The 13,039-nt window shown below is 44.7% G+C and overlaps 1 protein-coding gene across 3 annotated transcripts in view; it reads left to right on the forward strand.

The window, feature by feature from the left end:
* Positions 1 to 13,039, forward strand: part of UBR5 (ubiquitin protein ligase E3 component n-recognin 5) — a 147,711-nt gene that overhangs the window by 16,149 nt on the left and 118,523 nt on the right. For all 3 annotated transcript variants that reach the window (XM_045006898.1, XM_045006897.1, XM_045006899.1), the window contains exons 2-5: positions 7,162 to 7,206; positions 7,681 to 7,762; positions 7,919 to 7,995; positions 8,826 to 8,945. In XM_045006898.1, the coding sequence (XP_044862833.1) occupies positions 7,162 to 7,206; positions 7,681 to 7,762; positions 7,919 to 7,995; positions 8,826 to 8,945 (324 nt within the window). The remainder of the gene's footprint in view (positions 1 to 7,161; positions 7,207 to 7,680; positions 7,763 to 7,918; positions 7,996 to 8,825; positions 8,946 to 13,039) is intronic.

The raw sequence follows: 13,039 nt of genomic DNA on the forward strand, positions 1-13,039 counted from the left end.
CCATCCACCCCCCTCCTTATCCAACCCCCCCGCTCCCTGCCCCCTTACCGTGCTGCCTGGAGGTGACTGGCGGTGCTACGGCTGCGCCGCTCAGCTGGAGCCAGACCACGCTGCCACTGCGCAGCGCCTGGAGCACTGGGTCAGGCCGAGCTTGCAGCCCCCCCCGCTACCCGCGAATCAGCTGTTTGTGTGGGAAGCCTGGGAGGGCTGAGAAGCAAGTGGCGGCTTCACGCTCAGGCCCACGGAGGCAAAGGCAGAACGGAGGTGAGCTGTGATGGGGAGCGGTTCTCCTCTCCCCCCCCCTCCAGCCCCCCGGTTACCTTCTGTGGCGTGGGCGGCCCCTCTGCCCCAGCTCATCGGCTCCGCCTCACTGAGCTTGCCTCCTCAGCCCCCCTCCCTCATTTGCCGCTTGCCTACTCTTCTCTCCTCCCCCCCTCCCCCCCCCCTGCGCAGGCAGCACAGTGAGCCCAAGTGGGCCACATGTTGTGCAGGCCTGCTTTATAGGAATCAGATGCTCATCAGGCAGTCACCTGACCCATTCCTAGCTTGGTCGATCCCTCTCTGCCAGGCCCAATCACCTATTCTAAAAGAACTGTGCCCCAGAACTGTACACGCTTGCCTCAGGCTCCCTAGCCCCTAAAGGAGAAGACCACCCCATTATAGAATGCCTGTGAAAATCCAACCAAATGTGTCAAAACCACCACGCTTGCAGGGCTAGTACTCTCAAGATCATCTTCTAGCTTGCAGAATGTGGTCTGCAAATCCACTTCCCTCTTGCTGTTTAAAAACCTACTGGATACACACTTATGTTCTCTCTGGTGGCTAGAGGAAAGTAGCTGAATAAATCATTTGCTAATTTATCTTTTTAAGTGAGGGGAGGAGGAAAGAAACCTCCTCATTTGCATATACCCAATGCTATGCACTAAGCTTTGCTGAGTATCTACATTGCCTTACTGATGTTACCTTTGTTCTTCCTCATACCTTTCATTACCTTATTGCATCATATCCTAAAGTAGTTTGTAAGTTTCACGGGGTATGGGTCTTAGTACATTTTGGAATTATTTTAAAATAATCCATAAACATGTCCTCTCCTACCCAAGACTTAGGTGTGGATGTGAAAAAATTGGATATGATACATAATTCCTTACTACTGGATCTTTAAAGTGTATCTGAGGGTTGATCCTGGCTTTTGAGGATCCTCACACACATTTAGCCCCAGGCCATCAGACTCCATATGTCACAAGTACACCACTTGACATTCAGACTCCTGTAGTCCTCAGTAACTTATGCAGTTCTTTGCACCCATGTCACCTCCTGAAAGTGGGGGGAGACTTGAAAATCTGGTCCTTCCTTGAACCAGTATCTTGTTTCCCTGTGGCACTGTAGCGCACTCATACATGAAAACTGCACATGTACACTATTGGAGGAGATCTTGAAAAGCCTGCTTCTCCCTAAACTGTGTTCACAGTTGGCACTGTGTTCTTGTTACTAATAGCACTCTACTACTGAGGCTCACTGACTACTGTGAAGAAAAGGATGCCATCTGATAGAATAAGATTTTATATTGACTGTAGGTCTATAAAGAAGATTGTTTTATTTAGTGTAGTGTATACGGATATTAATCTAAGTGATCTTATCTTTTTTTCCCTTTTGAGAAATATTTCTGTGCTATGTGCTAAAGAAAAGGTGGAGTCAGAAAGTTAAATAGTCTGTCAAATATACCACGAGTACCTGTGCAGTTCTAAATGGCCCCATTATGTCAGTAGTTCAGGGACCAACTTTATGCCTTGTATTTTTGACTTCAGTGGAGGTTGAAACAAGGATTAATTTAGTTCAAGATGTCACTTTCATAAGCCCTCTTCCAGGAGTGTTCTCGTAGAGCAGGGGAATCAAACATACAACCCACATAATGTATTTATTGGCCTACATGACATTCAGATTCTCTATCATCTAAGCATTCATTTAAAAAAACCCAAGTCTCTAGCCCTACTATCTACAGGGAGAACCTTCCAAATGTGAACTAACTGATGCTTTGATGTTGGCCTAATTCTGCAGATACCTTGAAACCATGACTTAAGGGTGTGAGCTACTTCCCCCATCCCCCAAGTTGATATTCAGATTAAAGCCCAGTAATGACACTTCAGTTTCAACATTAGCCATCTAATCAGTGATCATTTTGGTGGATGGAATGGAGTGGGCAGTAATGAAGTGGAATGGAGGAGCACACTTGGCTGAAAATTGGGAATTTCTTGAGGGATGGAAATGCTGAGGAAATTACAGAAGACTAGTAAATATGCGGAAGTGGGAGTGAAACAGGCAAATGAGGATAGAGAAAGAAGAGAAACACAGCATAGAGATAGTGGTGGTCCTAAAGGGAATAATGTTTTATAATAAGTAATGTATGTGAATAAGACACTAAAGAAATTTACATAAACTATACTTAAAAGTAAGGTTGCCAAGTCAAACACTCAGAAGATTGGAATGATAGAATTAAGGTTGCCTGTGCATACTCATTGTTAGTCTTTAATTACACAATCACATATTATTTTTTCCATAGTACCCACTCTTTATTTTACAAATGCATAGGTATTCAATGTTGCTTTTTATTTTCATCATTCATTGTGTCGCTCCAGACTTTACTTAACACACACCATCCACTGAATACAAAATTATTTCTGTGGTGTTCTCCTCATAGTATATGAGTGCTTCACAAACATTTAATGAATTTATCTTCATATCTCCTCTCTGAGATTAGGTGGTATTATCACTTTACATCTGAGGAACTGAGGCAAAAAGAGAGCGAAGATTGAGTGAAGTACCGATTAATTCTGGGTTCCCAATTTGAGAAGCCTAGGGCCTGATTTTTTTTTTTTTTTTTCAGCCTAACTTCAGTACCAGGAAAATTGGTTGAAACTATAGTAAAGAACAGAATTATCAGAGACACAGATGAACAAGATTTTTTGGGCAAGAGTCAACTTTGCCTTTGTAAAGGGAAATCATGCCTTGCCCATCTATTAGAATTCTTTGAGGGAGTCAATCATACATGTAGACAAGGGTGATCCAGTGAACATAGCGTACTTGGACTTTGACAGCCTTTGACAAGGTCCCTTACCAAAAGGTCTTAAGCAAACTAAGAAGTCATGGGATAAGAGGGAGGCCCGCTCATGGGTCAGTAACTGGTTGAAAAGACAGAAAACAAAGGGTAGGAATAAATGCTCAGTTTTCAGAAAGGAGAGAGGTAAATAGTGGTGTCCCCCAAGGATCTGCACTGGGACCAGTGCTGTTCAGCATTCATAAATGATCTGGAAAAAGAGGTAAACAGGTGGCAAAATTTGCAGGTGATATAAAATTACTCAAGCTAGTTAAGTCCAAAGCAGACTGTGAAGAATCACAAAGGGATCTCACAAAACGTATGTATTCTGAATTGGTTTCGTCCTGGATACAGGATATCTTCAAATCTTAGGTTCTGAGTGATCCGTTGTGATTTAATAGGGTTTTTTAGTTGTGCCCTAGCAAATCACCTCTGGAGCCTTTAAAAAGAAATCTGTCTCACTAGCTGTCCTCCATTCATATAGTACAGAGGATGATTTAAGTGATAGCTTACGTAGCAGTTAGTAGTTCTGCAATTTCATATGAGTTCCTTCAGAACTTTTGAGTGAATACCATCTGGTCCTGGTGACTTATTGCTGTTTGTTTAATCCCAAAACCTCCTCTACTGACACCTCAATCTGGGACAGTTCCTCAGATTTGTCACCTAAAAAGAATGGCTCATATCCTTTTTAGTGAACACCTATGCAAAGAATTAATTTAGCTTCTCCACAATGGCCATTACTTCCTTGAGTGCTCCTTTAAGCACCTCAATCTTCCAGGGGCCCCACTGATTGTTTGTTTGGCAGGCTTCCTGTTTCTGATGTATTTAAACATTTTTTTGCTGTTAGATTTTGGGTCTTTGGCTTGTTGCTCTTCAAATTCCTTTTTGGCCTGACTAATTATACTTTTACGCTTGACTTTATGCTTCTTTCTCTTTTCCTTAGTAGGATTTCGTTTCCAATTTTTAAAGGATGCCTTTTTGCCTCTAGCCATTTCTTTTACTTTGTTTAGCCATGATGGCACTTTTTTGGTTCTTAGTATGTTTTTCAATTTGGGGAATATATTTAAGTTGAGCCTCTATTATGGCGTATTTAAAACGTTTCCGTGCAGCTTGCGGGCATTTCACACTTGTGACTGTACCTTTTTAATTTCTGTTTAACTGGCCTCCTCGTTTTAGTATAGTTCTTTCTGAAAATAAATGCTACTGTGGTGGGCTTCTTTGGTGTCTGTCTCTCCCCCCAACGTTACATTTAATTATATTATGGTTGCTCTTACTAAGCAGTTCAGCTATATTCACCTCTTGTACCAGGTCAGTATGGGGATAGTTGAAATCCCCAATTATTATTGCGTTTTCTATTTTTATAATCCCGCTAATCTTACCATCAGCATCCTGCTCAGGGGGTTGGTGATTGTATACCACTATCAAACTTTAACAGGTCTCTACTGAGGATGTGTGAATTGTCATTTGAAGGTTCGTAACTTGGCCAAATTTGAGTGAATTTTCATAGGGGTGGCAAAAGGCACATCACTCACACCAGAGTGTGTGAGTGGCATCATCCTCCTGTCCCCATTGTCTCCAAAGCATGCGTGTGCTAGAGCTTCTCAACAAAAGAGTGGCAAGAATTATTGTAACATGGGCTAAAAACATTTTTTCCTAATCTTGTTGTTGCTTGGAAACATCTGAAAAGTTCTAGTTGAAACTTTAAAAAATTAAGTAAATAAAAATGAAACTTTTTTTTTTTAAAGACAGACACCTGGCATGGAGAATTGCAAGTTGAACATTGTAAGTTTGGGAGAGTTATAAGCAACTGAAAATAGGGTCTTATAATGAACATTTTAGGCAAACTTAACTATAGGAGGAACTACTAGCTCTCCTATAATAGTTACATGTTTAATTACATAAAGGTCATATTGTACCCTTGATCTTTGTGCTAATCCTGCTGATAGAAGTGGGCATGTCAGTGAGCGCAGTGGGAGTATAGAGTCCTGATTTATACCTCATGGATTGCAACTTGAATATTTTAGGGAGAGATCTTCACCTCTGCTTCATTTCCTTTATGCTGCATAAAAGAACTGGAGTGTGGTATAAAGAGACCTTAAATGTCCTATATCCAGCTGGGGGAGGATAGCCATAATGCTGCTTCCTCAGGGCCCCATAAGATCCTGGTGTAGGGATTGGGGATCATGAATCCTGTTGCAGGTGAGGGCCATAGAGCTTGCTGCAGCTCACTTGGCTACGTCTACATATGCTGCAATCACATTTCCCAATTGCAGTGTAAGCGTTCAAGTGTTCCTGTGCTCTGAAATGCTTAGAAGGAGACGATTACTTACAGAGAAGATGCGCTCTGTACCAGACTTACCCCTTTTCTCCATAAAGACTGTTAGATGCATTTAGTTTTTCCTTATTCAGGCAGCATTTGTACAGTGTTGGTTGGGTAAGAGTTCCTGCGGCTTTGGTTCCCAACCAAATTAAAATATTACCTTTTAAATCTGGGAGACATTTGGAACCAAAGTGTGTAGATCCTAAGTCTTTGAATCTTCGTATTCTGAGGCTTCAGGCACCTTGTCCAGATCATTGAGGAGAGAGAATCAGAGCAAGCACTCTCTGAACTCCTGCTTAGCTGTTGGCTAAATTGCACTGTAAGTATCTTCAATATGAGAGTGCTTCACTGCCTAGAAACAAACTTTGTTCAGAGACAGGGGAATGGAAGTTACTGCATGGTCCCTGAGGACTCTGTCCCATCTGTGGAGCACTCCTTGGATACATGCTCTTGTGGGTTCTATTCAAGCTCAGATCTTTCAATCAATTAGGTGTCAAAAAAGAGTGTCTTGGAGATGTTTGTGTAAACGTTAGACTTTAAGCTGTTTGGAGCTGGGTCCATATCTTAGGCACTATTGAATAATAAATATTTCTGATTTCTCTGAATTGTCTGTCTATTTTCCCGTACATCAAGTTGCATTTATAGTTTGTCTCTTTATTTGACACTTTTTGTATTTGAGCTTTTTCCCCTCCCTTCACTTTCTTTTATTTGAGAATCATGTGTTTGTTTTAAATCTTCTAAGATCCCACACCCTTAAATGCCCTGGAAAATGGCATCTTTCCCTTTTGCTATGGGGTTGGAAACAGTTTAATCTTAGATAGGTACTTGTTCCGCCTGATGTTTGATCATTGTTAAGGCTAAGATTTTTGTCACGGATATTTTTAGTAAAAGTCAGGGAAGTCTGTGACCTGTCCCTGACTTTTACTAAAAATATCCATGACAAAATGGGGAGTCTGGGCAGCTGGGTGTGGGCTCCAGGGCCCCCACCACCCATGGGGCCTGGGAGCTCCATCATCCCCGTCCACTGGTGGCTGGGAGCGGTGGTAGTCCCCGCCCCTGCCACCCAGAAGTAGCGGGGAGGTTCCCTCTCCCCCGGCAGCTGGGAGTGGTGGGTGGTGGCTCTGGCTAGAGTCACGGAGGTCTTTGGAAATCACAGATTCCATGACTAAATTGCAGCCTGAATCATTGTTTGCCTGCGTTACCCTTCCTAGCCGATACATATGGTGACAAGACAGGAGTAATGAATGCCCTTTTCTTTCCAACAACCAAAAATGAGTGAGAAATGTGAGCAAAAAGATACTGTACTTGGATTCTATGGTAATGGGTGGCAGCATAAAATCCTAAAGTAGTTTGTTGAATTGAGGCTGGCCTCCGCAAAATTCTAGTGCAGTGTCCTGGCATCTTGTAGTGTTTGTACTGGGTTTCATCACTACGTAGTAGTGAGTAGTTGGTATAATATATAACTTTGTTGCCTACTGATGCAGTGTCTGACAGTGAATTGCACAATTTGTTTGATGACTTGTGTTCTGAAATGTAATTTGAGTATTAAGTGGCAGTCCATGTCTTCCCGTAGTTATGCTGCTGTGGTGATTTCAAGTTGTGTAGTATGTTGGAGAAGCCACACAATGGTAAGAGGTTGAGCAGAATAAATCATGTCACAAAACAAATATGCTGCTTAAGTGAAGTTTACATATAATACAGGATATTTTCATATACCATGCACTCTTTTTTTTTTTTGTTGTTGTTGCAGGTTAAGGGAAGTTTCAGAGAAGCTGAATAAATACAATTTAAATAGGTAAGATATATTAGCCATTGCTGTAAAACCATTCAGCAAAACACTTTTTCTGACTGACAAGCAATAATTTATATTGTAGATATACATTTCTACTACTAACGTTTTACTTTTTTGATATATTTCTGAAAAAGGTAACTTACGTCTGGGTAGCAAGTTCTAGCTATTGATTATTTGTTAGTAAGCACCCATCTCATACAATTAATTTAATTTGGAGTATAGGCTCCACTTTTTATTGCTGACTGAAATACAATATTGCTTTATCACCTTTTAAGGTTTTGTTTTGCCTTTTCTGTGCTTAATGACTGAAAATACATCATATTTGCTTCAACTAATGTACATTTTTAGTCATTTGAAATGTTTTATATCAGTAACCATCATTGCACATTGCTTCTTCCATATACCACTTTGTACAATTCTTGTTCAGAGTTCAAAAGTTTAAAAATGTTATACATGCTCACTTTTTTTTATTTTCAGCCACCCGCCTTTGAATGTATTGGAACAGGCTACTATTAAACAGTGTGTGGTGGGACCAAATCATGCTGCATTTCTTCTTGAGGTAAATTGCTCAAATCTGTTCTCATAACAAATTTGAAACCATACAGTTAAACATAATCCTTTTTAACATCAAATTAATCAGCAACTGAAGACTTGATTTTTCTCTACTGACTTGCACTTCAATTTTGGACACTTGTTTTTCTTATGTTAAAAATAGGACGGTAGAGTCTGCAGGATTGGCTTTTCAGTTCAGCCAGACAGACTGGAATTGGGTAAACCTGACAATAATGATGGGTAAGAAAATACCTTTTTTGTACTCAGCAGATATATGAAATGGATAAATCTGAATTTTCTTATATATTTGTCTTTGAAATCTATCCTCAAAATTTAAAATGAATGCTAGTACCATATAGGAAATCTTTAGATATGCTACAGTGGTTGTGATTATGTGGCCGAACAGTTCAGTTCTAGCTTGATAGTTATATTTTTGTGTTGAAAGAAATGCCATACCTAATACCAAAATGATAAAATTCCTACAGAATCTCTTTAACATAATAAAAAAGATAACTTTCTGAAAGGAACAGACTTAAGTGTTTAAGCCCCATATTGAACCTACTCTGAAAATGGTCCTGACTGAAAGGACTTTCATTAACTTTAGCCCAGGTAAGTGCTCTTGATAGGACTACTATCAAAATAACTCTAATCTGGGCTTAAAACAATCTCTTAAATGCTAAAATAGCAAGTTGTTGCCTCTGGTTTTACAGAAATAACAGTGACAATTGCAATCTATACATATACCTTAAATTAAACATGAAATTCAGAGGCTACCTCAATTCAAAGTAATTAGAGTTATATGTGTTTGCAGTTATTCTATTGAAAAGGCTTTTTTTGTAAGAAGAAAACAATGGATTGCTGACATGAATATCTATTAGGCATGCTTTCCATATCTCAATATACACCTTACTATTGTGCAGTTAGAATAGTTTGGAGTATTCCCCAAGGGTGTTGCTTAAGCTGGTGTGTTACCAGACTAAGTCCCTGAGACTTTAGACCTGGGATTCCAGGTTTTGTTCTTAACCCATTTGGGATTGTTTTGTGACTGATTTACCATCTTTTACTTTCAGTTCAAAGTTGAGCAGTGGCTCAGGGGCAGGAAGGACATCCAGGCCAGGCAGGACTAGTGACTCCCCATGGTTTCTGTCTGGTTCTGAAACTCTGGGCAGACTGGCAGGCAACACCCTTGGGTAAGTTTTGATAGGATTGAGGCTGCAATCTTTTTGTACCATATTTGGGTATGTGTGTATACACATATAAATTGTATACAATTTGTATGAAAGAAGTTTAAATGCAGCAATTGTTTAGCTAGGGCACAACTAAAAAACCCTATTTATTAAATCACAACTGATCGCTCAGAACCTAAGATTTGAAGATATCCTGTATTCAGGACGAAACCAATTCAGAATACATACAACCAAAACTAAACTATTGTTGGTTGTGTTGTCCTTTAAGAAGTATTAGTGTTTGAATTTTGGGTCAATACTAATTTTTAGAGGGACACTGTCTATTTAAACACCACACTTCTGTTGGAAATCTTTTAGACTACTAGTATTAAAGTACAGTTGAACCCTGTTATGTCGCCGGCCTAGGGGTTTGCCAAAAATAGTCCAGATAACAGATGATCGAGATAAACCCCTATCCACCCCCCCACCCCTGAACTCCCCTGCCCTCTCTCCAACACCCCCTCCCTGCCCCCTTACCGCGGTGCCTGCACGTGGCTGGATCCGGCGAAGCGGGACGGGGACCCGGAGCCGGGCAGCCAAAGAAGCGGGACCCGGTAAGCGGGCCGGGCGGCAGGCGAAGCGGGACCGGGTAAGCGGGGCCGGGCGGCAGGCGAAGCGGGGACCGGGTAAGCGGGGCCGGGCGGGCGGGTGGCAGGCGAAGCGGGGACCGGGTAAGCGGGGCCGGGCGGGCGGGCGGCAGGCGAAGCGGGGACCGGGTAAGCGGGGCCGGGCGGGGACCGGGTATGCGGGGCCGGGCGGGCGGGACGGGCAGGGACCGGGCATGCGGGGCCGGGCGGGCGGGGCCGGGCGGGCAGCGAAGCGGAGCCCGGCGAAGCGGGGGCGGGCGGGCGGCGAAGCGGGGACCGGCGAAGCGGGGGCGGGCGGGTGGGTGGCAGGCGAAGCGGGGACCAGGTATGCGGGGCCGGGCGGCGGGGACGGGCAGGGACCGGATATGCGGGGCCGGGCGGGCGGGGACGGGCGGGGCCCGGCTCTGCGGGGGCGGGCGGGCGGGGTCGGGCAGGGACGGGCTATGCGGGGCGGGGCTGGCTGAGACGGGGGGCCTGGCGGTCGGGCGGGCGGCGAAGCGGGGACCGGCGAAGCAGAGCCGGGCAGACGGGCGGGCGGCAGGCGAAGCGGGGACCGGGTATGCGGGGCCGGGCGGGCGGGGACGGGCAGGGACCGGGTATGCGGGGCCGGGCGGGCGGGCGGGGACGGGCAGGGACCGGGTATGCGGGGCCGGGCGGGCGGGGGGGACGGGCAGGGACCGGGTATGCGGGGCCGGGCGGGCGGGGCCGGGCAGGGACCGGGTATGCGGGGCCGGGCGGGCGGGGCCGGGCAGGGACCGGGTATGCGGGGCCGGGCGGGCGGCGAAGCGGGGACGGGCGGGGAAGCGGGGCCGGGCGGGCGGGCGGCAGGCGAAGCGGGGACCGGCGAAGCGGAGCCGGGCGGGCGGGCGGCAGGCGAAGCGGGGACCGGCGAAGCGGAGCCGGGCGGGCGGGGACGGGCAGGGACCGGGTATGCCGGGGCGGGCGGCGAAGCGGAGCCAGGCGGACGGGCGGGCGGTGGCGAAGCGGAGCCGGGTGGGCGGGCGGCAGGCGAAGCGGGGACCGGGTATGCGGGGACGGGCAGGGACCGGGTATGCGGGGCCAGGCGGCTGGGGACACGGTGGGTCGGGGACGCGGGGAGCCGGGCGGCTGGGGACGCGGGGAGCGGGCAGCTGGGGAACCGCGCGGCTGGAGAGCCGGGGAGCGGGCGGCTGGGGACACGGTGGGTCAGGGACGCGGGGAGCCGGGCTCGAGATATTAGGGTTCGGGGAATCGACATAAGGGATGAGAAACCCATAAGACAAAGAGGGAGTTTGGCGGTTCCACTTGTAAAACGTCGACTTAATAGGGTTGGCAAGTTAACCGAGGTCGAGATAAATGGGTTCGACTGTAATACTTTAACGTTTTTAAATTAAAGGGATTACAGAGGGAAAAAATTGTGGTTTATTTTGTGCATTTGGCAACATCCTGTTCATAGTTTTATTGTTTGCCCTTCTGTGTACCTTAGTTGGTTTCCCATGTTTGTGTAGGCCTTTCACACAGTAAGAGGAGACAAAGTCCTTTAATAATAATAATAATAATAATAATAATTAATAAAAAGGAAAATGTTGATTGCAAAACCACAAAAATTGAGACAGGAATTTGGAGGAATACTACACAATTTTTAATTATTTCAAATTGCCTGGATTTCAAATTGTTGGTGTTCCATTGAAGTCAAATGTCTATATATCCATGTAAATTAGTCTTCATTATTTAATCATAATAGATTTTGCATTCTGTGACTTTTTTTTAAAAGACCTTTTGAACGCTGCCACATTTTATAAGTGTATATTTCAGTGGATATTATGAAATTCTGTAATCACAGTCCCTGAACATGCGGGAAAATTTGCAGCATGGTTAAATAGAGGAGAGGCAATGGTTTTTGTCCAAAGTGGAATTTGTCCCTTACTTATGTCAAAGAATAAACTAATGTTAGCTAGTGCTTTGTATGATTAAAATGAAAGAAATGCAACCCTATAAAATTTATGTGGAGAGCAATGTTCCCTCTAATTTTTTCCATCCATGTGCGGATTAAATATGTGCACCAAGGTATATGCCTGTGTGCGCCACCAGTAGAAACAAAACACCTAGATATAATAGCGATTTTTAAAAAGTTACCATAGGGATAATTACTCCAGCCAGGACAGCTTAGGCATTTTAGAACTCACATTTATTCTTTGAGTAGTAAGTGTAAGAGAAATAAAAATTATGAAATGTACAGACCAGTCAAAACACTAAAATAACACACTTTGAAAGAATAAAATTACACAGAATATATGTGCATTGCAGGAAGTACCAAGAAGTAACAACAATTAATACAAGTATGTGTTCGGAGGGGGTGGTGTGTGTATGTGTGTGTGTGCGCGCGCGCTGGTTGCTGGGGAAAGCTGTGCACTGTCTCTTTAAGAAACTCACTGAACGCTCTCCTGCTCTGTCCTGAGCCCTGTTGTCTCCCATCCTGTGCTTTGCGGAGATTGGGGGGGAGGGGGGAGAGTGTGTGTGTGTGTGTGTGTGTGTGAGTGAGAGAGACTGATTGTGAGCTGGCTGCTGCGGAAATCTCACAGTGCATTGTCTCGTTAAGAAAGGCACTCAGCTACTCACCTCAGCAGCAGCAGCTCTGAGTCCTCCTGAGCCAGGCTGTGTCCTCTCTGCCCTGTTCTGCAGAGAATGGGGTACAGGGGCAAGGGGAGAGGGACACCCTGACATTAGCACCCTCCCCCAACCCCCACTCTGTGCAGCCAGCAAGAGGGTCCCGGTAGCAGCTACAGGATGGAGCAACGTGAGAGTGGGCACACATGCTGCCGGCTGTGCGCACTTAGCTAATCAGCTGGGTGGCACTTAAATCTCTCCTGCACGGCTGCCAAAGCACGCAGCTTACAGGAAACACAGGTAGAGTCTGAGCCTTTTGTCCCAATTTTATTTTTAAGGCAAGCTAAAAAATGTCTGGGTTTGTAAATGTGTAGAAACTTGGTGCTGGAACAGTTCTTGTATAGCTTAAGGCATGCAGCTTCTAGCTGGGATCTAGAGAGCACTACATTGAATTTTTATATTCTCAGTTGAGCACAGTCAGTGTGCTTGATGCTGTATGAGCAGGACAACAACCCTAAGGAGCTTCAGACCTTCTCTGGAACTATTCAAAAGTGGATAATTGAAGGATGCCAAATCAGCACAACAAAAGTAAATGTTAACTGCTGTAGTGAAACTTTTTCAAATTATGGAATACTTAAACTAGAAATCCTCTCATGATCCACCTCCCATATCTGCTTAAACTGGAGTTAACAAAGTTATAACCAGCCCACATTAGCCATAATAATTGTTTGCAGAAACACTGTTTTGTGCAATTCTTTAAAAATGGTTTCCTAGCTAGGGGAAAATGCAATATTGACAGGACCTCTAGAAATTAGGCGAAGATAAACTTCATCTAATTCAATATTAACTTGCGTCCAGTCCCCTTTCCTCCCAAATATTGCACCT

Source organism: Mauremys mutica, chromosome 2, assembly GCF_020497125.1.
Source record: "Mauremys mutica isolate MM-2020 ecotype Southern chromosome 2, ASM2049712v1, whole genome shotgun sequence".
NCBI lineage: Eukaryota > Metazoa > Chordata > Testudines > Geoemydidae > Mauremys > Mauremys mutica.